This window comes from Hylobates moloch, unplaced genomic scaffold (assembly GCF_009828535.3).
Source record: "Hylobates moloch isolate HMO894 unplaced genomic scaffold, HMol_V3 SCAFFOLD_5, whole genome shotgun sequence".
Classification (NCBI taxonomy): Eukaryota; Metazoa; Chordata; class Mammalia; order Primates; family Hylobatidae; genus Hylobates; species Hylobates moloch.
The window spans coordinates 67,373,893-67,401,002 of NW_026652280.1; the positions used below are offsets into that span (position 1 = coordinate 67,373,893).

Below are 27,110 nucleotides of genomic sequence, written 5' to 3' on the forward strand. Positions count from 1 at the left end.
GCAGACAGTTCTAATTTTGTCTCTCTGGCTCACGCCCACACCCTCTCGACCACCCCTCTCCACTTTTCTGGATTCACTCCCCACATCTACTCCACCCCACCCATTAAACTGGTTAAATCAGAGCTGCCATGTTCTTTTTTTTTGAGATGGAGTTTAGCTGGGGTGCGATGGTGCAATCTTGGCTTACTGCAACCTCCAGCTCCTGGGTTCAAGCTATTCTCCTGCCTCAGCCTCCTTAGTAGCTGGGACTACAGGCGCCCGCCCTCACACCCAGCTGATTTTTGTTTTTGTAGTAGAGGCAGGGTTTCACCATGTTGGCTGGGCTGGTCTTGAACTCCTGACCTCAGGTGATCCACCTGCCTCGGCCTCCCAAAGTGCTGAGATTACAGGCATGAGACACCGTGCCCAGCCTAATTTTTCCTTTTTTAAAAAAGCGTATTTACTTGCTTGACTAACTTTTTTTTTTCTTTCAGACTGAGTCTCGCTCTGTCTCCCAGGCTGGAGGGCAGTGGCACGATCTCGAATCACTGCAACCTCCACCTCCCAGGTTCAAGCGATTCCCCTGCCTCAGCCTCCAAGTAGCTTGTATTACAGGCACCCAACACCACGCCGACTAGTGTTTGTATTTTTAGTAGAGACAGGGTTTCACTATGTTGGCCAGACCGGTCTCTAACTCCTGACCTCAAGTGATCCACCCGCCTCGGCCTCCCAAAGTGCTGGGATTACAGGTGTGAGCCACCACACGTGGCCTAAACTTTTCCAAAGACATCAGACTAACCTTATTTCTGTGTGGGATCTGTGTCTACTCTTAGGGGACAAAGGCAGAAAAAAGTACAGTGGATATTTCCTTTTCAGTCTATTCCCATGTGTGTGCATTTTGTATGGGTTTTAAATAAATAACACTATTAAAGAGGGAAGAAAAATCACAAAACAACAGCTGAAGATTGTGTGTGAGACACTCATTCCTCCTCTTTCCCACTGTGGTTAAAGTTATCACTGACTTCTTAGCTGTCTAATGGTCTCCTCACCTTTTGGAATAAGCTGCTGGAGCCATTTCCTCCCTCCATTACATTCTGCTATCTATTAACCAACGAAAAGGAAGAAGATACAAGAAGTTTGGTCCTGCCCAAACAGGCCATATTGTGTTAGCTTTGTCTGAGATATACTTTCTTCTTTAAGGTTTTGCTGAAAATAACTGTAGTATATCACCCCTCAAGATGCCTGCCTAGTCCCAACCTCCAGATGTGAGTCACTCATTACCAGTATCTCCTGCAGATCCAGGAGGCCAGGTCTCCATGTTTCTACCTTGGGATGCTCCTCTACCAACTGCCACAGGTCTTGTTATATCAGGAAGTCCATTTGACCGAACTGAGTTGGTCTGATTCTCTCTTCTGGGAAACTCCTACAGTAAGTTTGAGGCACTGGAGCTGAGAGAGGTCACCTAGACTCAAGGCTGGAGAGACCATTTTTGTCATATGTGTTCCATGTCAGAGAAAGCTAGTTTTTAGAGAGATAGACAAATGAGCCAAGAAAGGCAAAAAAGAAGGGTCCTGGCTGCACAGAGGGGGACTTGTCATCTTGTGACCTCTGTGTACTAGTTTGCTAGGACTGCCATAACAAAGTACCAGTGGTATGGCGGCTTAAGCAACAGACATTTATTTTCTTATAGTGCTGAAACTGGAAGTCTGAGATGAAGGTGTCAACAGTTTCTTTCTACTGAGGCCTGTCGCCTTGGCTTGCAGGTGGCTACCTTCTCCCTGGGTGCTTACATCGTCTTCCCTCTGTGCATGTCTCTCTCCTAACCTACCAGTCACACTGGATTAGGGCCCACCCATATGACCTCATTCTACCTTAATCAGCTCTTTAAAGGCCCAACCTCCAAATACAGCCACATTCTGAGGTTCTGCAGTTAGGATTTCAACATGTGAATCTAAAGGGGCATAGCTCAGCCCATAACACTCTTCTTCTGACTCTCCAAGTCCTGATTGTAACCCCTCCTGGGGCCTGGTTATGCTTCCCATCCTTGGGATATAAGATCAGTACTATCTTTGACTTGTGATAACTTAAGCAGATTTCCACTCTAGCCAGTCAAGCAATTCCTCACAAAGATAATTACCCTTTTAGCAAAATCTGCTCTGTGATTTTTCCAGAATATGAGGATCAGAAATGTTAATACTGTCTTTATATATATGAATGTTAAACAGCAACAGTTTCCAGCTATCTCTCGATGTTTTCATTTTGAACTGATCTCAAATTTCTCAAAGCTTCTTCTTCTTCTGTTGAAATCCATATTCAGGCTCCCATGTCACATGCCAAATCCAAAATGCTATCATTAGCATTCCTGCTCTCATGAAGGCCATCCTCACGGGTGTTTGGGGACCACCCTCTGGTTCACATTTTCTAAACTGTATGATGTTAGATATACTTTCCTGGAAAGATACCTGAGTTTTCAAGGAAAAACAGAGGATAACATTTGGATAGAAAAAAATGGACACATCTAGCAGGCAGAAAATAAATAAGGGCTTGGTTAACTCAACACCATCATCAATGAACTGGATACTATGGATATGTACAGATTACTTCATCCAGCATTAGGAGAATATATATTCTCCTTAAGCTCACGCAGAACAGTCAGCAAGACAGACCACACCTGAGCCATAAAACACACCTTAATCAATTTCAAAGAACAGATATCATACAATGTCTGTTCTCAGACCGCAGTGGAATTAAACTAGAAATCAGTAACAAAGATAGCTGGGAGATCTTAAAATACCTGGAGGTTAAACAGCACACTTCTAAATAATACATGGGTCAAAGAAGAAATTTCAAGAGAAATTTTAAAACAGTTTGAATTAAATGAAGATGAAAGCACAACCTACCAAAATCTGTGGGATGCAGCAAAAGCAGTGTTTAGAGGGAAATTTATAGCATTGAATACATAGATTAGAAAACAGGAAAGGTCTAAAATCAATTCTCTAAGCTTCCACCTTAGGAAACTAAGAAAAGAAGAGCAAACAAAATCCAAAGTAAATAGAAGAAAATAAATAATAAAAATTAGAGTGGAAATCAATGATATTGAAACAGAAAATCAATGGAGAAAATCAATGAAACCAAAAGCTGGTTCTTTGAAAAGATCAATAAAAATAATAGGCAGGCTAACTAAGAAAATAAGAGACAGAATATAAATTGCTATTATAAGAAATGTAAGAGGGGAAATCACTATGAATCCCCTAGATATTGGAAGGATAACCAAGTAATACTATGAACAACTCTGTGTCCACAAATTTGATAACCTAAATGAAATAGAGCAATTCCTCGAAAGTCACAATTTGCCAAAAGTCACACAAGAAGAATCTAAATAGGACTATATTTATTTTAAAAATTGAATCAATAAGTAATAACCTTCCAAAACAGAAAGCACCAGGCCTAGATGGCTGGTGAATTCTAAACGCTGAAGAAAGAAATTATACCAATTCTCTACAATCTTTTTCAGAAGAGAGAATCAAAGAGAATACTTCCTACCTCATTCCCTGAGTCTGGCATTACGCTAATACCAAAACCAGATAAAGACATAACAAGAATGGAAAACTACAGACCAATATGTCTCGTGAACACAGATATAAAAATGCTCAACGACCAGGTGCGGTGGCTCACGTCTGTAATCCCAGCACTTTGGGAGGCCGAGGTGGGCAGATAACTTGAAGTCAGGAGTGTGAGATCAGCCTAACCAACACGGTGAAACCCTGTCTCTACTAAAAATACAACAATTAGCTGGGCATGGTGGTGCATGCTTGTAATCTCAGCTACTTAGGAGGCTGAAGCAGGAGAATCACTTGAACCCAAGATAGCGCCACTGAACTCCAGCCTGGGTGACAGAGTGAGACTTTGTCTCAAAAAAAAAAAAAATGCTCAACAAAATATTAGCAATTCAAGTCCAACAATGTCTAAAAAGAATTATATACCACAACGAAGTGGAATTTACTCCATGTATGCATGGCAACATTAAAAAATCAATTAAATGTAATCTATCACATCAACAAGCTAGAGAAGAAAAATCACATAATCATATCAAAAGATGCAGAGAAAGCGTTGACAAAATCCAATACCCATTCTTGATAAAAACTGTCAGTAAACTAGATGTGACATGGTGCCTATAGTTCATAACAATGTATTATATTCTTGAAAAGTACCAAGAGATTTTAAGTGTTCTCACCACAAAAAAAAAAGTATATGAGGTAATGTTAATCAGTTAGATTAGCCATTCCACAATTATACATATTTTACAACATGTTGTACATGATAAATATATGTAGTTTTTGTTGGTCAATTTAAATACATGAAGGCATACATAATAAATACATAAATAAATAACTAAATCTCAGTAAATTAGGAATAGAAGGGAACCTTCTTCAACCTGATAAAGCATATCTGCAAAAACCTTACAGCTAACATCATGGTGAGAAGCTCAAAGTTTTCCCACTGAGATCAGGAACAAGGCAAGGATGTCTCCCTGTCACCACTGCTTTTCAACTTTGTACTAGAGGTCCCAGCTGACACAGTAAGACAAGAAAGGGAAACAAAAGGCATGCTTGATTGGGAAGGAAGAAATAAAACTGCTCATGTTCACAGATGACATAATCATCTCTACAAAATATCTGAAAGAATCAACAAAAAATCAAAACTACTGGTACTAATCAGCAATGATAGCAACATTGCAGGATATAAGTTTAATGAATTGCTTTCCTATATGCCAGAAAAGAACAAGTAGAATTTGAAATTAAAAACACAGTACCATTTACATTAGCATTCCCTCCAAAAAATGAAATACTTAGATATAAGTCTAACAAAATATGGATAAGATCTATATGAGGAAAACTGTAAAACTCTGATGAATGAAATCAAATATGAAATTGTAAAATGGAGACATATTTCATGTTCCTGGGTAGGAAGGCTCGATATCGTCAAGACGTCAGTTCTTCCCAACTTGATCTATCAGTTCAATGCAATCCCAATCAAAATCACAGCAAGTTATTTTGTGGATATTGACAAACTGATTATAAAGTTTATAGAGAGAGGCAAATGATCCAGAATAGCCACACAGTATTAAAGGAGAACAAGGTCGGAGGACTGAAGCTACCCAATTTCAAGACTTATTATAATGCTGCAGTAATCAAGGAGAGTGGTATCAGCAAATGAATAGGCAATTAGATAAATGAACAAAACAAAGAGCCCAGAAGTAGACCCACATAAATATAGTCAACTGATCTTTAACAAAGGAGCAAAGGCAATACCATAGGAAAAGACAGTCTTTTAAACAAATGCTGCTAAAACAACTGGACAACCACATGCAAAAAAATAAATATAGACACAGGCCTTACACACTTCACAAAAATTAATTCATAATGAATCACAGACCTAAAGGTAAAATGCAAAACTATAAAAACCTTAGGAGACAGTATAGGAGAAAAGTCTGGATGGCCTTAGATTTGGCTTTTTAGACCCAACACCAAAGGCACAATCCATGAAGATTAAAGGACGAATTGATAACTGGACTTCATCAAAATTAAAAATTCCTGCTCTGTGACATCTTATAGAATTCAAATAACCAATAACTATATGACTCACTAAAACTCACTTAAAAATCAAAGTGCAATGTCATCCTTCAGCTATCAAATTGGCAAGAATTTTTTCTTTTTTTGAGATGGAGTCTCGGTCTGTTGAGTGCAGTGGTGCGATCTTGGCTCACTGCAACCTCTGCCTCCCAGGTTCAAGTGATTCTCCTGCCTCAGCCTCCCAAGTAGCTGGGATTATAGGTGCCTGCCACCATGCCCAGCTAATTTTTGTATTTTTTGTAGAGACGGGGTTTTACTATGTTGTCTTGGCTGGTCTTGAACTCCTAAACTCAGGTGATCCACCCACCTCAGCCTCCCAAAGTGCTGGAATTACAGGCGTGAGCCACTGCACCTGGACAGATTTTTTCTTAAAATTCTTAATGTTATGAGAATTGAGGAATACAGAAAATGTCGTATACACTGGTAGAATATGAATTGGTTCACTCTTAGGTAATATTTAACATGCCTTTAAAAGGTATGTAACCAAGGATTTTTAGGGCAGTGAAACTACTCCGTGGTATCCATGATACTATACTGATAGATACGTGTCATTATACGTTTGTCCAAACCCATAGAAAGTACAACAGCAAGAGCAAATTCCAATGTGATAATGATGTGTTAAGGCAGGTTCATCAGTTTCAAGAAATGTTGCACTCTGATGGGGGATGCTGCTAATGGGGGAGGTTGCCCATGTGTGAGGGTGTGTGCCTTCTGCTCGGTTTTGCTGTGAACCTAAGACTGCTCTAAAATATAAAGCCTGTGGCAGGCCAATTCTCCCTGACAATCACACAGACAGGCCTGCATGACAGTCACGCAGACAGGCCTGCATAGCACTTCAGTTACACAGACAGATTTCCACAGAATCGCCTTAACATTGAGCAAATAGTTAAACCTAGAGAAATCAGTGCCCAGACATCAAAGCTAGAAATGAAACATATGGTCAGTAGGCATCTTGCACGGGCTTCTCTCTAACCTGGAGCAAGTCAAAATAATAGAGACAGTCTTACATTCCCAGTGCCAGGACCCATCTCGGGTCGTCAGAATCCGAGTAAAGGTAACAGAGGCAGCTGTTTGAATAGATTCATTGGAGAGCCTAAGGCAGCTCTCTGGCCCAAGCTGTAAAGGAGGTAAGATAGAAATAATCACTCTGGTATCGCAGTAGACAGGCCTTGAAGGTACTGAGACCCTTTTAAGTGGACTTGGCAAGTATTTTTTTTGCCTGTGACCTTCCAGTTGAAACAAAACTAGTTACTAATAGACTTAGGCAAATACTATACTTCATGCAGGCACTTAACCCCAACCAATATAACCACTAAGAAAACTGTAATGCTTTGAGTTGGTCTGGTGGAATTATCTCCGGCCTTCTCCCTGTATCCAGTTACAGCAGTACATTCTCTTCTTTCGTAGTTTGTCTGCTTCTCGTTATTGGGCCTCGAGAAAACACAGCCAGACTTGGCTTGGTTCCAGGAACAAGCCTATTTTTAAAAACTAAGTGTAGGGGCAGGGTGCGGTGGCTCACGCCTGTAATCAATATTTTGGGAGGCCAAGGCAGGTGGATCAACTGAAGTCAGGAGTTTGAGACCAGCCGAGACCAGCCTGGCCAACATGGTGAAACCCTGTCTCTACTAAAAATACAAAAATTAGCCAGGTGTGGTGGCATACGCCTGTAATCCCAGCTACTTGGGAGGCTAAGGCAGGAGAATCACTTGAACCCAGGAGGTGGAGGTTGCAGTGAGCCAAGACTGCACCATTGCACTCCACCCTGGGCAACAAGAGTGAAACTCTGTCTCAAAAAATAAAAATAAAAAATAAAAGTGTAGGGAGATGGTGGGCTACTGACAAAGACTGTGGGAGCAGGGAGAAGGAGACAACACCATGACCCTCACAAGTCTTCTGCTGTCTGTTGGACTCCCTTAGCCTGACTGCCTCACTGTGGGTCTCCTTCCCAGAACTTGCTGTGTCCCTTGGCAGAAGCTTCCTGTTTTTGAGGGCACTGCTATCGCCTAGTGGCAGGTGGGGGGGTTCAGCCAGTTTGGTTTCTGGGATTCCAAGGTGCTGACTCTGGTTTCATTAGAGCTGGATCCTAAAAGCAGAATGTTGAATAGGTCTTTGTAATGATCGCCAAACACATTACAGGGACAGAGAGAAAAGAACTTCTGTTCTGAAAAACACAACCAGCTGACCAAGCCTATACCTGGAGCACCAGTAAAACAGAAGCACCATAAAAGAAGGGCAGGGAGAGATTTAAAGAAAGCACTTCATAAAGGGATAATTCTCAAGACAAACATCAGAATTCTTTGGCCCTTTGTTGGTTTCCTACAACTGCTAACAGCAAAGTACCGCAGAGAAGATGCTGAGAAGTCTGTAATCAAGGGGCCAGCAGGGCCATGCTGGCTTTGAAATCTGCAGAGAAGAATCCTTCCTTTCCTCCCCCAGCTTCTGGTGTTTTGCTGGCAACCTTTGGCATTTCCTTGGCTTTCGGCTGCAGCACTTCAGTCTCTCCTCTGCCTCTGTCATCATCACATGATGTTCTCTCCCATGTCTCTAGGTCTTCTCCTTCTTACAAGGATGCCACTCACACCGGATTAGGGGCCCACCCTGCTGTAGTATGACCTCGTCCTAATTTAATTATATCTGTGGTAATCCTACCTTCAAATGAGGTTGCATTCTGAAGAGCCAGGGGTTAGGACTTTAACATGTCTTTTCGAAGGACACAGTTCAACCCTTAACACCCTTCTCACATTTATATTGAATTCTGCTGTCTCTTCTTTGGAGTGACACATAGGGGAGGTAGCAGTGGAGGACATCCTCTTCATGACGTAGGGCTTCTCGAGGTCTTGGGTCACCCTGGGACTTCACAGACATGATAACATAATGGCTCAACGTTACTCAAGGGACCAAGGGACACACCTTGTCCCCTTCCTTCCTTGCAAACTTACTGACCACCACCCACCACCCTCTTTCCTCTGAGGAAAGGGGCAGCTGTCTATTTGCTCAGAGCCCTCCCATCTCTTCCAGGGTTTTGCTCTCTCAGTTCTTCCCTCAGTAGGTTTCAAACTCTTTTTCTCGTCCACATTTTTTTTTTTTTTTTTTTTTTTGAGACAGGATCTCACTCTGTCACCCAGGCTGGAGTACAGTGGTGTGGTCTCAGCTCACTGCAACCTAGACCACCCAGGCTCAGGTGGGTTTCCCACCTCAGCCTCATAAGTAGCTGGGACTACACGGGCATGCCACCATGCCCAGCTAATTTTTCTATTTTTAGTAGAGATGGGGTTTTCCCATTTTGCCCAGGCTGATCTCGAACTCCTGGGCTCAAATGATCCTCCCACCTTGGCCTCCCAAACACAAATTATTCTTCTTTCTTTTTTTCTTTTCTTTTTTTTTTTTTTGTGAGATGGCATTTTGCTCTTATTCCCAGGCTGGAGTGCAATGGTGCAATCTCAGCTCACCGCAACCTCCACCTCCTGGGTTCAAGTGATTCTCCTGCCTCAGCCTCCCAAGTAGCTGGGGTGGGGGGGGTTACAGGTATGCACTACCACACCTGGCTAATTTTATATTTTGGGTTTCACCATGTTGGTCAGGCTGGTCTCAAACTCCCGACCTCAGGTGATCTGCCCATCTTGGCCTCCCAAAGTGCTGGGATTACAGACGTGAGCCACAGTGCCCGGCCTCTTTTCTTTTTTACTTGCCCATCAAGTTTCCAACAAACATGAATTCTTATATAGATTCCCCAAATACAAAACACATTTTTCTTAAGTATAAATACATTTTATACACTCATATTTGAAATATTTATTCACCTTAATTGTCATGAGGAGAAAAAGGTTACTTTGATTTGGAATAATATACAACTGAGTTTGGCTCCATGCAGATTTATCATAAGCCATGAAGCACAAGTGTCAGAGCCCTTCATTTGCAGAGGCCCCTCCAAGGCCTGGGAAAGGTCTTAGCACTGTGTCCCTGTGGTCAAGTGTTTTTGTAACATTTGGGCCAGGTGTGGTGGCTCACGCCTGTAATCCCAATACTTTCAGAGGCCAAGGCAAGTGGATCACTTGAGACCGGGAGTTTGAGACCAGCCTGGCCAACATGGTGAAACCCCGTCTCTACTAAAAATATAAAAAAATTAGCGGGCAGGCACCTGTAATCCCAGCTACTCAGGAGGCTGAGGCAGGATAATTGCTTGAACCCGGGAGGCTGAGGTTGCAGTGAGCCGAGATTGTACCACTGCACTCCAGCCTGGGTGACAGAGCGAGACTCTGTCAAAAAAAGAAAGAGCAAGAAAGAAAGAAAGAGAGAGAGAAAAGAAAAGAGAGAGAGAAAGAAGAAAGAAAGAAAGAAAGAAAGAAAGAAAGAAAGAAAGAAAGAAAGAAGAAAGAAAGAAAGAAAAAGAAAGAAAGAAAGAAAGAAGAAAGAAAGAAAGAAAGAAAGAGAAAGAAAGAAAGAAAGAAAAGAAAGAAAGAAAAGAAGAAGAAGAAGAAGAGGAGGAGGAGGAGGAAGGAAGGAAGGAAGGAAGGAAGGAAGGAATTTCAGGAAACTACCTTGACTGTGATTTGTTCAAGCCACTGTCTCGTCTCGTGCCTTCTCTGTCCATCACACTTCCCCTTGTGTCAGGCGGTATTTGAGTGGCCAGACCTAGGGGGAAATTAAACTGTGGGTACTTTCAGTTCAGGCTTAACGGGATCTATTTATGTGGTTCACAGTCACTTCTATGGATAGCCAAATTACTGCTAACAATTCCAGGTAAGAATGAGCTTTCTGCCCACGCTGCCAACTAACCCAAGGCTGTGACACAAAGGGTCATGGCCAGAAGCTGCACTGCGATTGGAACATGTCCTACAGGTGTGCAGGCAATGGGGAAGCAGCACATGGACCTGGAAACTCATCTGTAAAAAATTCTTCCAGTCACCAGACAGGAAAATAAAAGTTCAAGTGGAGAACCAGTCTTCATCAATGTCTAAGCAAAGTGGGGTTCTTCCTTGTAAGGGATGCTTTTCATGATGAAACACAGGCAATGGTACATTTTGTTTTCTTTTGGGATGAAAATGGTGTGAAAAAAAATCCGTCATAATTCCCATATTTGTAGACACAAGCCAAAGGCAGAGGTAATAAACAGGGAGTTTATGTCTGAATAGGAAGTCACATAATTTACACATTTCAACAGTCACACACGCAAAACCCAGTCAACAATTCTAAAACAAAGACTGCACTTCAGTTATCTCTATAAAAGATTATATTACAAAATCATTGTCATATGATTAAATGTATACAGCCAATAAACGTAGTAAAAAAATTATAGAAATGGGCTGGGCATGATGGCTCACACCTGTAATCCTAGCACTTTGCGAGGCCAAGGCAGGTGGACCACCTGAGGTCAGGAGTTTGAGACCAGCCTGGCCAACATGATGAAACCCCATCTCTACTAAAAATACAAAAATTAGCCAGGTATGGTGGCGGGCACCTGTAATCACAGTGCTTTGGGAGCCTGAGGTGGGTGGATCACCTGAGGTCAGAAGTTCAGATCAGTCTGGCCAACATGGCGAAACCCCATCTCCACTAAAAATACAAAAATAAATGAGGATGGTGGCTGGTGCCTGTAATCCCAGCTACTCGGGAAGCTGAGGCAAGAGAATTGCTTGAACCCAAGAGGCGGAGGTTGCAATGAATCGAGATCACACCATTGCACTCCAGCCTAGGCAACAAGAGTGAAACTCTGTCTCAAAAAAAATAAATAAATAAATTATAGAAATGATCCAGGCAATTAACACAACTACCGAGTTTAAAAATTATGTTTACAGTGGCTCACGCCTGTAATCCCAACACTTTGGGAGGCCGAGGTGGGTGGATCATGAGGTCAGGAGATCGAGACCATCCTGGCTAACACGGTGAAACCTCGTCTCTACTAAAAATACAAAAATTAGCCGGGCGTGGTGGCAGGCGCCTGTAGTCCCAGCTACTTGGGAGGCTGAGGCAGGAGAATGGCGTGAACCTGGGAGGCGGAGCTTGCAGTGAGCTGAGATCGTGCCACTGCACTCCAGCCTGGGCAACAGAGCGAGACTCTGTCTCAAAAAAAATATATACATATAAGATTTATTATAAATTATATATATACACACACATATATATATGTTTAGAGCTTTTATCAGCTCTTCTAAATGTACAAATTGTTATTTACTTTATCATTTGAAATAAATATTTGCTGTATACCTAATTTTTGTTGGGAGACAATCCTCCATGGATCTCTCATGTTTCTGCACATCTTGTGAGCAGGGGCACTGACCGCTTTTGTTCCAGAGTATCTTTTTAGGAATGTTTGCATAGTAAACAACTTTGGACGAGAGAGACTGTGTCTCTGTCCAGGATGGAGGGAGGAGTTGCCTGCTGAGTAGTACAATAATGTCTCCCTCTTGGGCAGTTTGGGCAAGTTAGCTGCAGTCCCTTTAAAAACTGGGGTTTCCTAAGCTTGAGGTTCCTCTGCTGTGATACAAACCTACTGTGTGTGCAACATTCACCTGGGTGCAGCCCTGTGTCACTGCATGGGACTTGGGGACAAAAGGAACTGAGGCAAATATGAAGCTCATGTGGTTTGCTGTACTGTAATAAGGTAACCAGCTAAAGTAATAAACTGCATCCTGGTAAAAACAGATTGAGAGCTGCTTGCTTCCCTATGTCTCTATCTCTGACCCAGGGGTCTCATGTCTTCCACCAGCATCTATGAAACTTTGAGAGGCTCTTTAGCTTGTGAGTAGAGCAAAATCTCAGATCCTTCAGTTCTTGGCAGTTTTGCATTTGTACTTTGAAATTCCTTTCTTTGAAGAGGAACCCCCAAATTGTAAAGGCTTCAAGCCCCACAAACCTGGATCCACTCTAAGTTTATAGATGATGCTTTTTGATATCAGTTGCCATATTCTCTAGATTTACTTTGACTTCCAATATTGAGAGATACACTGAACTCAGCATTCTCTAGCTGCTCCAATCTGTTGCCTTCCCCCATAACTAGTATGTAGTACAGTTCTCAACTACAGCAATATCAAACACTTGATCAGACATAAGGCACAGCACAAGTGATTTGTTACTGATCACTAAAGTAACATTTGTCAATTATCTTCTTTTTAATAGATTGGGGTGATTCAAGCTTATCTCTATAATGTCATTATACTTGTAAGGATGCATTCATATATTTGTTAGAACACTTTTAGCTCCAAATAATGAAAAAGCCTAACTCAAATGCTTATCTAGGAAGAGAATTTATTATCTTGCATGGTAAGAATGTCCCTAGATGGGAGTCTTCATGGTTGATTAATTCAGTGACTTCACAACTACATTAAAATTTGAGGGCTTTTTATCTTTTTACTCTACTGTTTACAATCTATCAACTAGCTCTCCTCAAGATTGCAAATAGCAACAGCAACTGTAATGGTTACACCCTTCTACACAAAGATTCTGAGGCAAAAAAAAAAAAGGTGGAGGGTGGTGACTCTCTCTCCCTTCGGTCATTTTTCTTTGTTTTTGTTTTTTGGTTTTTTTGAAACAGGGTCTCACTCTATTGCCCAGGCTGGAGTGCACTGGCACAATCACGGCTCACTGCAGCCTCATCCACCTGGGCTCAAGTGATCCTTCCACCTCAGTCTCCCAAGTAGCTGGGACCACAGATGCATGCCACCATGCCTGGCTAATTTTTTAATTATTTGTAGAGACAAGGTCTCACTATGTTGCCCAGGCTGGTCTCAAACTCTTGGGCTCAAGGAATCCTCCTGCCTCGGCCTCCCAAAGTGCTGGGATTACAGACGTGAGCCCCTGTGCCCAGGATGGTAGTTTTAAAATTATTATTATTATTACTTTGAGATGGGGTCTTACCTGTTATCCAAGCTGTAGTGCAGTAGTGTAAACATGGCTCACTATGGCCTCAAGCTCCCAAGCTCAGGTGATTCTCCTGCTTCAGCCTCCAGAGCTGGGAGTACAGGTGTATGTAGCTGGGAGTACCAGTGTAGGATCACACTCAGCCAATTTTTTTTTTATTTTTTGTAGAGACAGAGTCTCACTATGTTGCCCAGGTTGGTCTCAAGCGCTTGTGCTCAAGTGAGCCTCCTGTCTTGGCCTTACAAAATGGTCATTTTTAAAGAGCTAACAACATTTTATCAGAAGTCTCTAGTCTCCTAAAAATTCCCTTCATGTCTCACTGACCAGAGTGTGGTCATATGCCATTTCCTAAAACACACTCTGGAGAATAGAATCAGAATGATTGACTTAGAAAATCAACATTCAACTTCCAGTTCTGGTGCTTGAGCAAGCTCTGGCCGAAACACTTGATTTCACAGAGCAGTGTGGGTATCTGAACAAAAGTCATGGTTCCGTTAGCATGGAAAAGAATGAGGACGTGGTTGTTGCGTGGATAACCAACAGTGATTGCTGTAGTTGCTCACTGGCATTCTGATGTGCTTTCTTGAGGAAGAACAAAGGGATTAAGGTATAATTAGAGCAATAGGAATGGCACATAATGCGGTATGTCTCTACGGGAATGTGTGATGAAAATGGCTAAAATGCATCTCGGCTGGAACCAGATTAAGACCTGCTTGCTTCTCTGTATCTCTGGTCTTCACTTTGTGTGTGTTACTCAGTCTAGTGCAATCTCACTCCCACCCTCATTGCAATGAATGCTTTAAATATGGACAGTCCTCTTTGCATGGTAGAAATTTCAGTTACCACAGCTTAGTTAAATAACACCAGTTCCCCAGCATTTCAGATTTCAGTTACCATGGTATATTAACTATGAGTAATTGCAGGAAGTACAAAATTCACAGCTGGCTCTTTAGTTCACAGATCCTACATAAATAAACAACACGTACATCATAATCAGTGATCAGTGATGTCTGTTGTGGACACTTTGAAGAATAGGATGAACTCCCATCAAAATTTTTGGTTTGGATTTCAAGACTGATGACACCACACACACACACCAAGAAGGTGTATGTGTTCTTTACATTGGTTTGTTATTTCTGGGAAGAATAGGGTAGCCCTCCCAAGCTGGTTTGAAAATGGCTTGAACAGAGGAAGGGAAACTGGCTGGGGGTATTTATTGTGCTCTGGGGAGTGGACTAGGATGAGGGTTCTACACGTAAGCAGGGACTTGCATGGTTTGAATCTGTCACCAAAGGAGGGAGCACACAGGCTTTCTTATCAGCTTGCCCAGATGTGGGGCAGAAGGTGAAGAGGGTGAGGTGAGACTTCAGCAGTCAGACATCAAAAGATGGAGTTAGGCCAGGCATAGTGGCTCATGCCTGTAATCCCAGCACTTTGGGAGGCCGAAGCAGGCAGATCACAAGGTCAAGAGCTCACGACCAGCCTGGCTAACATAGTGAAATCCTGTCTCTACTAAAAATACAAAAAATTAGCTGAGCGTGGTGGTGGTCACCTGTAATTCTGGCTACTTGGGAGGCTGAGGCAGGAGAATCACTTGAACCCAGGAGGTGGAGGTTGTAGTGAGTGGAGATCGCGCCACCACACTCCAGCCTGGGAGACAGTAGGAGACTCCATCTCAAAAAAAAAAAAAATGGAGTTAGATTCTTTACTACAACACCACTTGTATCAAAATCTCTTGGTGACTGATTTCTGTGTAAGTCATTCAGTTCATACACAGACAGCAAAGCAAGTAGCAGTGATGCCTCCTTGTTTTTCAGTGGTAAGCCCATGTGACATTTCACAAAAATAGGCAATCAAAAGAAGAAACTGGCCAATGAAGATCAAAGTGCAGCAGCAAAGAAACAAAATGTGCCATACGGCAGCCATGGATGGAGATGCTGGTGGGGGGCTGTGTACTGTGGTCTGTGCACTAGCCCATGGCAGACAGGATTGTACTCCATTCCTAAGAAGGACAGAAACTGGAGAACCCAGGCTAGCCCATCCTAGAAGACTTTTTCGGAGTTGTGCTGAAGGGAAGAGAAAGTTCTTTAAAGGAAGCTCCAGGGCAGAAGGAAAGGAAAGAGAGAATGAGGCAGAAAAAATAGTTGAGGAACTAATGGCTGAACATTTCCCAACTTTGGTGAAAGACTATTTTCAGATTCAAGAAGCACAGTAAAACTCAAAGCAGAATTGGAAATAAAAAAACAAAAATGGTATCCCTTGGCACATCATAGTCAAACTGCTAAAAAACAAAGAGAAAGAAAATTTTGAAAGCAGCCAGAGAAAAAGAACACACTGCATACACAGAACAACGCTTTCAGTGTCACTGTTTTCTCATGAAAAACAATATAGGCCAGAAGACAGCAGAACATCTTTAAAATGCTGAAAGAAAAAGTCAACTCAGAAATGCTTTTCCTGGCTGGGCATGGTGGCTCACTCCTGTAATCCCAGCACTTTTGAAGGCTGAGGTGGGTGGATTGCTTGAGCTCATCAGGAGTTTGAGTCCACCCTGAGCAACACAGTGAGACCCCATCTCTACAAAACTACAAAAATTAGCCAGGCATGGTGGTGTGTGCCTGTAATCCCAGCTACTTGGGAGACTGAGGTGGGAAGATCACTTGACCTGGGAGGCGGAGATTGCAGTGAGCCAAGATCACGCACTGCACTCCAGCCTGGGTGACAGAGCAAGACCCTGTCCTGAAAATAAATAAATAAACAAACAAACAAACAAACGAACAAATAGAAATGCTTTTCCAGTGAAAGCGTTCTTCCAGAATGAAAATGAAATAAAGCTATTTTCAGATAAAAGAAAACAGATTTTGTTATCAGCAGACCTACACTATAAGAAGTGCTAAAAAAAAGTTCTTCAGAGAAAAGGGAAATGAAACCAGATGGAAGAACAGAGCTACGGGGCTGGAATAAAGAGAATGGTAAATTTGTAGGTAAATACAAAATGTATTTTTCTTTTTAATGTCTTTAAAATACATCAAACTGTTTAAGGCAAAAACGGTTGTATTGTGGGGTTCGTAACATATGTAGATGTAACATACACAAAAGCCACAGCATGAAGGATGAGGGGGTAGACTCATACAGTTACAAGTGTCCTGCATGTTACCAGCAGTGCTGCAATATAAACTCGGAAAGACTCAGGAGTTCAGGATGCAGACTGTAATCCCTAGAGCAGCAGGTCTCCATGTGTGGTCTAGGATGACCCAGAGTCCCTAAGATCCTTTCAGGGGGTCTGTGAGTTCAAAATTATTTTCATAACAATAAAAAAAGAAACAAAAAGTGATAATGCTGGAAGTGAAAACTGAATCTACTGTAAGTGGAGTAATTAAAGGAAATAGCTGACTGTGGGAAAGGTGATTTTGCTGCCACTCGGGAGGCTGTAGATGTGCGATCAGGAATTCTGTAACAGCGAGCTCGTCGCTGTCACAAGGAGGAAAGTGGCTGTGATGAAAAGGACAAAGGTGGCCCTGAGGAAGTGACATGGGCAAAAAACCTAACATTAAAGAAACTCTCTGAGCTATTTCATGACATGAAAGCTCAAAGGATTAAAAGTTAGAGGCCGGGCGCAGTGGTTCATGCCTGTAATCTCAGCACTTTGGGAGGCCGAGGTGGACAGATCACTTGAGGTCAGGAGCTTGAGACCAGCCTAGCCAACATGGTGAAACCCTGTCTCTACTAAAAATACAAAAATTACCTGGGGGTGGTGGCACATCCCTATAATCCCAGCTACTCAGGAGGCTGAGGTGGGAGAATCGCTTGAACCCGAGAAGCAGAGGTTGCAGTGAGCCGAGATCGTGCCACTGCACTTCAGCCTGGGCGACAGAGCGAAACTCCATCTCAGAAAAAAGAAAAAAAGAAAGAAAAATTAGAAGCTGATCCAAACAGAATGGAGTATGACAATTCAGCAAGACATAAAAAAGATGTTAACTCCTTATAGTAAGTTATATGGGCTGGATGCGATGGCTCGTGCCTGTAATCCCAACACTTTGAGAGGCGGAGGCAGGTGGATGGCTTGAGCTCAGGAGTTCGAGACCAGCCTGGGCAACATGATGAAACCCTGTCCTACTAAAAACACAAAAATTAGCTAGGTGTGGTGGTGCATTCCTGTAATCCCAGCTACTTGGGGGACTGAGGTGGAAGGATTGCTTGAGCCTGGGAGGTCGAGGCTACGGTGAGCTGAGATCACACCACTGCACTCCAGCCTGGGAAACAGTGAGACCCTGTCTCAAACAAAATAAAGAAAGAAAGAATTAAGTTATATGGCAAGAAGAAGACAAGCACTGATCAAACAATTATTTATAGTTTTTTTAATTATAATAGAGACAAAGTCTCACTTTTTTGCCCAGGCTGGTCTTGAACTCCTGAGCTCAAGTGCTCCTCCCACCTCAGCCTCCCAAAGTGCTAGGATTACAGGTATGAGCCACCATGCATGGCCCAAACTATTCCTGATAAATATTAAAAAAAAAAAACACTTAATTCTCAATGTTTCCGGCATTTTAAATTACAGTGTCCTAAATAAATACTAACTTTACAATTTTTTCTTCATGTTTTTATACACGTATAGCAATAGTTGGAGTGTTCTCAATGTTTTGACAAAAATTGTAAAGGCCATGAAATAATAATAATAATTTTCCCATTGGTTATCAAGATCACTTTGTACCATTCAAGCTTAAACAATGATTTTTATGGTGTCTGACTACCTTGCAAATCTGTGACTGCCTGTACTTATTTTATGTGACCATTCTGTGACATGGGGCTCCTTTGATCATTCCTGCCTTTGTGAAACACAATTGTGCCCGGTTTTTCCATGACCCCACTATCTTCAGTATCCCCTCCCTCCCATCCCAGGTTTCTTTCCAGCTTCTCTTCTCTTGCTTATCTTTTGGATGCTGGTGATCCTGGAGCTCTGTTCTTGACCTTTTGTTTCTTATTCTACATACTCTTCTGGTTCTGGCCTTTGTTATACTTGAAACTTCTCCCCTGTATTAGCCCATGTTCATGCTGCTGATAAAGACATAATTAAGACTGGGTAATTTATAAAGAAAAAGAGGTTTAGTGGACTCACAGTTCAACGTGGCTGGGGAGGCCTCACAATCATGGTGGAAGGCAAAAGGCACGTCTTACATGGCACTGGGCAAAAGGGAAAAATGAGAGCCAAGTGAAAGGGGAAACCCATTATAAAACCATCAGATCTCGTGAGACTTATTTACTACCATGAGAACAGTGTGGGGGAAACCACCCATATGATTCAATTATCTCCCACTGGGTCCCTCCCACAACACGTGGGAATTATGGGAGCTACAATACAAGATGAGAATTGGGTGGGGATACAGCCAAACCACATCATCCACCTCAGGTGGTGATGATGTTGTTAAAGTGAAGACAGTGAAAAAAGGAGACTTTTCCAAATGATAAGAGGGAGGTTTGTTTTTGGGAAAAGGCAGGATATGGGGTGTCTAGGTATAAGACAGAGCCCAAGGAGCCAACGAAGTCTATGGATAAACTATGAAATGTTCTATATGGATATCTATGAAAATGGATAACTATGGATATAGGCAGCTATAAAAATTTCATTAATTCATTCACTTCACCAATATTTACTAACTTGTACCATTTGTCAGGCACAGTTCCAGGTGCTGGAGCTCTGTGGACTGATACTTTGTGCAGTACAATTCGATACTTTGCAAGAGAAAGAGACCACATTCACATAACTGTTATTACAGTATATATCTTCATAGTAATTCTACAGTTGGCTCTTCAACAATGTGATTGGTAGGAGTGCCGACAGCATGCAGCCAAAAATTTGTGTATAATTTTGACTCCCCCAAATCTTAACTACTAATAGTCTACTGTTGACCAGAAGCCTTACTGATAACATAAACAGTCAATTAAGACATATTTTGTATGCTATACACATTACTGCATTCTAATAAGAAGATTATATTGTAAGTTACAAAATATGTAAGTTAGAGAAAAGAACATGTTATTAAGAAAATCATAAGGAAGAGAAAATACATTTACTATTCACTAAGTGGAAGTGGATCACCATAAAGGTTTTCATCCTTGTCATCTTCACATTGAGTAGCTGAGGAGGAGGAGGCGGAAGAGGAGGGGTTGGTCTTACTGTCTCAGGGGTGGCAGAGGCAGATGAAAATCTGCATATAAACAAACCCATACAGTTCAAACCCATGTTGTTCTAGGGTCAACTGAATTTTATTATTAGTTATTGTTAATCTCTTACTGTGCCTAATTTTTAAATTAAACTTTGTCATAGGTATGTATGTATAGAAAAAAACATAGTATATAGAGGGCTCTATACTCTCTGAGGTTTCAGGCATCCACAGTGGGTCTTGGGACATATTCCCAGGGGATTAGGGGCACTATCATAATTGATTTAAAATAGTGAATATGCACTTACCTGTCCTCCAGAAACACTGCCCAACCTCTGTCATTTAGTTCATTAATTATTCTAGTGGCAGAAACTACAGGTCTACCTTATGGGGAAGATATTTTATTTTGGGCAAGAAGGTCTTCAGCTCCACAAGCCATGCCACATGCATCTGCCTATTAGGACAGGCAGTGCTATTAATCAGAATGGACCAAATTAAAAATCTTGAGATTACCTTTGCAGATGCGTCTTGCTTTGTAAAATCACAGTATTCCTGAAAAGCCATGCATAAATCAGTCTCTTTAATTCCTTAAACTTATATAGTGCCTTATGTTTGCAGCAGACTGCAGAGATTGTTAGTTGTTGTTTTCCTAACAATGCTAGAGGAAAGGAGGAGTCACTACTCTCATTCTCATAGAACAGAAGAGAAACCCACAGCTAAGAAATGTTCTGCGGCGGAGCACAGTGGCTCACGCCTGTAATCACAGCACTTTGGAAGGCTGAGGTGGGAGGATCATTTGAGGCCAGTTCAGGGTCTCACACTGTTGACTAGCCTGGTTAACAAACCAAAACCCCAACTGTACAAAAAATTTTAAAATTAGCCAGGCGTGATGGCACGTGCCTGTGGTCTCAGCGGCTCAGGAGGCTAAGGAAGGAGAATCACTTGGGCCCAGGAGATCCAGGCTGCCGTAAGCTGTGATCGCACCACTGCACTCCAGCCTGGGCAACAGAGCAAGGCTGTCTCAAAAGCAAAACAAAACAAAATGAAAGAAAAAGAAAGAAGGAAAGAAAGAAAGTAAATTCTGTGATGGTAAGTGATGGATCTGTGTTTCAAATAATATAGAGGGATCATATTTTACATATTCTCAGAATTCATATTATAAAGATCCCTACAGTGATTGCACAGTTAAGAATGCTCTCATAGACGTAAACCTCCAATCTACACTGTGGGCAACGCTAGATTTTTACAAATCAGGTTTGCTGTGTAACATACGCGTGTACTGTGCGTTACTAAACCTAGTTCTAAATACAGTACAGCTGAAATTTGGTGGGTAACGTGATCATTCGGCAAATGTTGCCAGCCCCTATCATATTCAGAACCCTGTGTTCTGAGGTGCTCAAGTTCAAGCTGAGGAATTTGCTAAACAAATCTCTGGCAAGGAATCAGCAGTGATTTTCTGTAACCTTAAATCCTTCCAAATAGAAATGGCAAAACATACGACACGAGTCCATAATTCCTAAAGTTTCAATCTTCTCGCACTGTTTGAGTTTTAACTCGCTTATTCCCCCAAAGGAGTATGCCATTTACTTAATTTAAAAATTAAATAGCATAAAAACTTCTGAACTCTCAGTGAGACAGCAATCAGAGTTAAAAATAACTGATTTTGCGCGTTTCCGTGGAAAATGGGAGACAGATGTGATGGAGAGAGACCGAGCAGTGCCGCGGCCCGGTAGAGGGTGCGGGGGCTTGCACCCACTGGTGTTTGTGCGAGAGCGCGGGTGTAGACGCGAACGCAGCGCAGGCGGCCGGGCGGCGCGGCCTGAGGTCGGGGCCTTCCCAGCGTTCCAGCTACACCGAGCGCGCGGGGGCGAAAACATGTGCATGGTGTTTGGGGACTGTGCACATGGGAGTGTTTTCACTGTCAACTAGGGTTCTTTTTCTTATTTTGAACCCATTTTCATGATGCACTGGAATGCTGAAGTTTAGAATTGCCTACGGAGAATTTTAAGACTAAAACCACACTAAGTTTCTTCTGTTAACCATAAATGCGGGTCAGAGTGAAAGCTGAGTAGGGAGGAGTGAAAAGGGGGAAAAGGGAAGAGGTAAGAGGAAGAAAAGATGAAAGAGCCGGCGGAAGAGAGAGGGAAGCGGGGGCGGGCAGGCGAGCAGAGGCAGGAAAAGAGCAGCGCCGGTCGCGGGAAAGCTCCGCGCGCAGCAGCCAGCCGAGGCCCCGGCGCGCGGTCCTCCCGCCGGCAGGGGGCGCCCACACGCCCGCCTCCGGCCCCTCGCGGCCCGCCGCCCCGCCCGCGCCTGCGCTTCCTGCCCCTCCTCGTCCGGGATGCTGCTGCCGCTACTGCGGAGTAGCTGCTTCCCTTCCTCCTCTCCCGGCGGCGGCAGTGGCGGAGGCGGAGGAGGAGGAGGAGGGGACCCGGGTGCAGAGAGCCGGCCGTCAGCGCAGTTGCAGCGCGGAGCCCACGGGCCGCCGGGGCCGCTCGAGCGAGCGGAAACCGAGCCCGGGGCCGATCCCCCGCGCGCGGCGGAGGCCGAGGGGGCTCCGGGGCCCGGGGCGCGCAGCCGGGGGGCGAGCGGCGGCGGGCGGCGGGCCGAGCGGGAGCCGCATGCGTGCATGGATCCGGGCGCCGCGCTGCAGAGGCGGGCCGGGGGCGGCGGCGGTCTGGGCACGGGCTCCCCGGCGCTGTCGGGCGGCCAGGGCCGCCGGAGGAAGCAGCCCCCCAGGCCGGCCGACTTCAAGTTGCAGGTCATCATCATCGGCTCCCGCGGCGTGGGCAAGACCAGCCTGATGGAGCGCTTCACCGACGACACTTTCTGCGAGGCCTGCAAGTCCACCGTGGGTAAGGGCGCCACGGCGACCCTGGGCCGGGCCTCCTGGCGCCCGGGCCGGTGCCCTTCGCCCCGTGGGCTTCGAGTCTCATCGAGCCTGGGAGCCTTTCGGGGATGGGCCTCTCGGTGAAACTAGGGGCGGGGGTCTCCGTGGAGCGCCCTGTATCCCAATCCCAAAGCCTGGCAGAGGTTTTCGTGCCGCCTCCGTGCAGACCTGCCCTTGGCCCCCGGCCCTGCCTCAGAGGTCCTGGCAGCCTCCGGGGCCTGTGGGGGCGGCTCTCCACGGAAACTTCGGCCCTTTGCATACTCGCCCAAGAAAAAGCTGGGTTCACGTGGGGCGCAGGCAGACAGGGGAGTGAACACCGAAGGCCGCTCTCGCCCGGGCCGCCCCGGCCCGCCAAGGCCAGCGCGCGCCGTCTACTGCGGGTGTGATCCCTGCGCAACTAGGGCAGTTTTATTTTGAACCCATTTTCAAGAAATGAAGAAGTTTAAAGTCACCTATGGAGAATGTTAAAACTAAAACGACAGTAAGTTTCTCGTGCTAGCCGTACGTACGGGGCAGAGGAACTTCAGCTGTATTTATCCATGACCTCAAACAACCCGGTGACTGGCAGGCGTGGGGTTGATTCCTCCAGTACCGCTCTTTTCGGTGAAGGACAGGAGTGAAGTAAATACAGGAACTCTCCAGGGTCAAGGAGGAGAATAGCTGCGGATCTGAAATGGAAACTGCAGGGGAAATTTTTTTAATGAAGTCATGCTTAGAGGACTTGACATTGAGATTTGTAAGTTGGATGTGGGTAGCAGTTGTTTCTACGGAAAACCCCTTAAAAGATGTCCAAACTAGGAGAACCCCATTCTTTAAAATAAAGGGCAGTCACTTCCGTGATAGGAAGTGAGAGATTTCCCCAGGGGCGGTCCAAGAAACTGAGTAGTCAGGAGATTTGATAGAATTAAAAGCATAATTTCATGTAATTCTATTTATTAATAGTGTTATAACCAGTCGTAGTTCCAAGGCTGTCAGTACGATTTTGAGATGACTTGGTTTGAAAATTGTCATGTAACAAAACAGTACTACATTTAAAGTGTCTTATTGGAAAATTAAACCTCCAGTTTTTATATTGTCTTTTTTGGTTTGTTTTCAAGAACTTACTTCCCTTAATGCTTTTTTGGAATAGATCATTTTGGAAATATTTGTGGTGTCTGTACCGTATGTTTTTAAAATGTTGTCGTTGGGGACATTATATTAAAATGAGTAGCATAACTATACCTGTTTCAAATATCCAGTCTTGGATCATACAGAGTACAGAGAGTTGTTAAACCATCAAATGAGGGTTAGGCTGTTATTTTAGTACCTGACATAAATAAAGTAGGGTTAAATTCAATTCAGAATTGTCAATATTTTATGGCTCCGTACTTCAGCATATAAAAATGAGGGATAATAGAGTTGCACTGTGTGATGAAGAGAAATCAGGTACCCATAGGTGGGTAACTGAGGGCTTGAGTGGATGGAGGGTGAGATGGATGAGCAAAGGTGTGCTTTAGAATGTAGGAGACAGGAAGAAGGATTTTCTAAGCCTGGCAGCAGTGGAGCAGCCCCCCACCTCTGGGGAGGGTTCCTTAGGGGACTTGGGAATGGGTGCTGCGAGACCTTGACCGCCATGCTAAGGAGAGTGGACCCTATCGTATGGGCACCTAGAACCAAAAGACTCCTTAATAAGGCATTGGCACGAAAACAGTGAAACTAGTTTGGCAGAGTTGCATAGGATGTTTGGGAATAAGGAAGAAACCAGGAGGCAAGGAGACCAAGCAGTTTGTTTCTGTGTCCCTTAACAAACATGCACTTACCCGAGCACATACTCCCTACTCTGAGTGTGGTTGAATTTCTGTCTTGCTCATTTTTGTTTGCTTCACATGTAGCCTATAATACTTAGAGTACTGGAGTACTTTAGTACTTCAGTACTCAGTGCGTGCTTCTAACTGTGGGCTGTTCAGAGAATGCTCATGGCCCCTGGCCTGCTGCAGAGCGTGAGTAAGCCAACCAGCTCCACTTCAGTTTCTGCTTCAGAGTTGCTTGTCCCCTCCACTCATCAGATCTTTTGTTGAGCACCTACTGTGTGTTGGGTGTTATGCTACCCAGTGGGGATTCAGTGGTAAACAGGACATGGGCTCTGTCCAGAAGTGGATCGGAGCTTCTGGGAGCTGCATGACCGCTTGTCAGGGCAGTGACAGATGTGTATGGGTATTTGGGAGCACAGTGAAAGCGCCTCCAGTCGAGGCTAGGGATGAGGCCTGGTCAGAGAAGGCTTCCCCGTCATTGGAATGTTTGAAGATAAGTTTGTTCCTCTAGTTCCTTTAGAAAAATGCAAATTAAATATGGTACTGGGTGTGGTGTAGAATTGTGGTTGCCTTACCTGAACGGTTACCATTTGAGCAGTTAGCTCACGGGGTTCTTCCCAGGCTGGTTTTTCTAGTTTCATCTGCATGTAGCGCAGTGAATTCCATATAGAGCAAGAGTCTCTTCCACAGTAGGAGTTTTTCCCTACCCTGTCAGGGCTTATGGATGTGTGCTGCTCATGACAGCGGTCTGGGAAAGATCGTGAGCCTCACAGCATGGCCCAGGGAAGAGTCCCTGAGTGTGCCTGGACCAGGATGGGTCACTAAAGTGGTAGTATTGTGTAATTCCGAGGCTAGGAGAGTGTTTCCATTAAGAGCGTTTTTATTTTTATTTATTTATTTTTGAGACAGGGTCTTGCTCTGTCTCCCAGGCTGGAGCGCAGTGGTACAATCATGGCTCACTGCAGCCTCGACCTGCCCGGCTCACACAATCTTCCTGCCGCAGCCTCCTGAGTAGCTGGGACTGCAGGTGCACGCCACCAAGCCCTTTTTTGATTTTTAGTAGAGACGAAGTCTTGCTATGTTGTCCAGGCTGGTCTCAAACTCCTAGCCTCAAGCACTTGGCCTCCCAAAGTGCTCAGATTACAGGCGTAAGCCACTGCTCCTGACCAGTAAGTGCCCTTTTAAAGTAAATGGGATTCACTTGAACTTTCTATAAAAGATCTGTAGGGGAAGTCCTTAGGGATTTGAGATGATGAACTATTATGTAAAATTGTAAATGAGCAAAATGTTGATTTTTTTTTGTATTGTTAATCAAATCAGAAACTAGTTTAAAAGATACACAAAATTCACAAGGGTATGAAAAACTTAGAGGTTGTATTTACTAATTGGTCTATTTAATGGAAATTGTCTAATGGAATTGTCTCATATTTTCAAATGGGATTTTGTTTTCATGGAATTTAATTAGTCTGATTATAATTTACAAGTTCTTTTAAAAAGTACAGGAGCAGCTTTTCAAAGTTTGAGAAACAGAAAAAAGTAATTGACTAAAGAAATTTACAACTAACATGCCTGGTCCACTGTTTTTCTCATAGCAGTGCCTGTATCACAAGCATACTTATCCACCATGAATCTGTGTGTGCTTTTGCAAGTTGACGTTATTACTTCCTGAGTGAAGCTGTAGAAACCATTTCTTTTTTTTTTTTTTTTTCTGAGACGGAGTCTTGCTCTGTCGCCCAGGCTGGAGTGCAGTGGCACAATCTCGGCTCACTGCAAGCTTTGGCTCCCGGGTTCACGCCATTCTCCTGCCTCAGCCTCTCCGAGTAGCTGGGACTACAGGCGCCCACCACCACGCCCGGCTAATTTTTTGTGTTTTTTAGTAGAGACGGGGTTTCACCGTGGTCTCGATCTCCTGACCTCGTGATCCGCCCACCTCGGCCTCCCAAAGTGCTGGGGTTACAAGCGTGAGCCACCGCGCCCGGCCTGTAGAAACCATTTCTATCTAGCAATGCCGAATTCTTGATCTTGGTTCCTTCTGTTTGACTCTCACTAGTTTTAGCATAAACAGGTAAATGTGCTTTTTTAAAAGTATATTTCAAAAAACAACTCCATAAAATTACATATCTGTCAATCTTTGTTTTATTTCTATGTTACTGTTGGAAGCTAGCTGTTAATTTTGTTTGGGTTGAAATGGTTTTACCTGTTAAAAACCTACCCCCACCCTTGCTCCAACAGCATTGCATGCTGGGAAAAACACTAGAGTAAGAATAAGAAATGTGGGTTCTTGCTCCAGGCTCTGCCACTAACTAGTTTGTGACTTTGGATAAGTAATGTAGTTGTCTGTGCCTATAAACAGAAGTAGTAGTAGTAATCACTGCTATATGGTGAGCACTTACTACACCAGCAGAAGGCCTCATCACGGCCCTGAAAGTTATCCCCATTTTACAGATGAGGACGCGAAGTCTCAGAGAGGTAGCAATTTACCTGCTGCGGCACAGCTGCTCAGCAAGTGGTCAGGGCCAGGGCTGCAAGTGAATTCTTTTTAACTATCTTTCTGTCTGTTCCTTAGCTTACTTTCAGGTTTAGATTGACTTTGCTTTGTTGAAAATACTAATGGCTCACACACATAAAGGTCAGACGTGATGAAGTCCTTTCCTCGTTTCAGAATTTGGTCCTTGTTACAGCCCTGTGAAGATAGTGACATAATTATCCTATGGTATTAGTGAAACTGATTTTCTTTAAGTGTGTCCCTGTCATTACTTGGCACTTGCCTTTTGGATATTAAAATAATGCTACAAGAACTGCTTTT

At 43.7% G+C, this 27,110-nt stretch overlaps 1 protein-coding gene across 1 annotated transcript in view; it reads left to right on the forward strand.

Moving 5' to 3' along the window:
* Window positions 1-21,961: 21,961 nt before the first annotated feature.
* The window catches only part of RAB12 (RAB12, member RAS oncogene family), a 30,419-nt gene continuing 25,270 nt past the window's right edge, over window positions 21,962-27,110 (forward strand). The window contains exon 1 of the mRNA XM_032152789.1: window positions 21,962-22,479. Within this exon, the coding sequence (XP_032008680.1) occupies window positions 21,966-22,479 (514 nt within the window). The 5' untranslated portion in view covers window positions 21,962-21,965. The remainder of the gene's footprint in view (window positions 22,480-27,110) is intronic.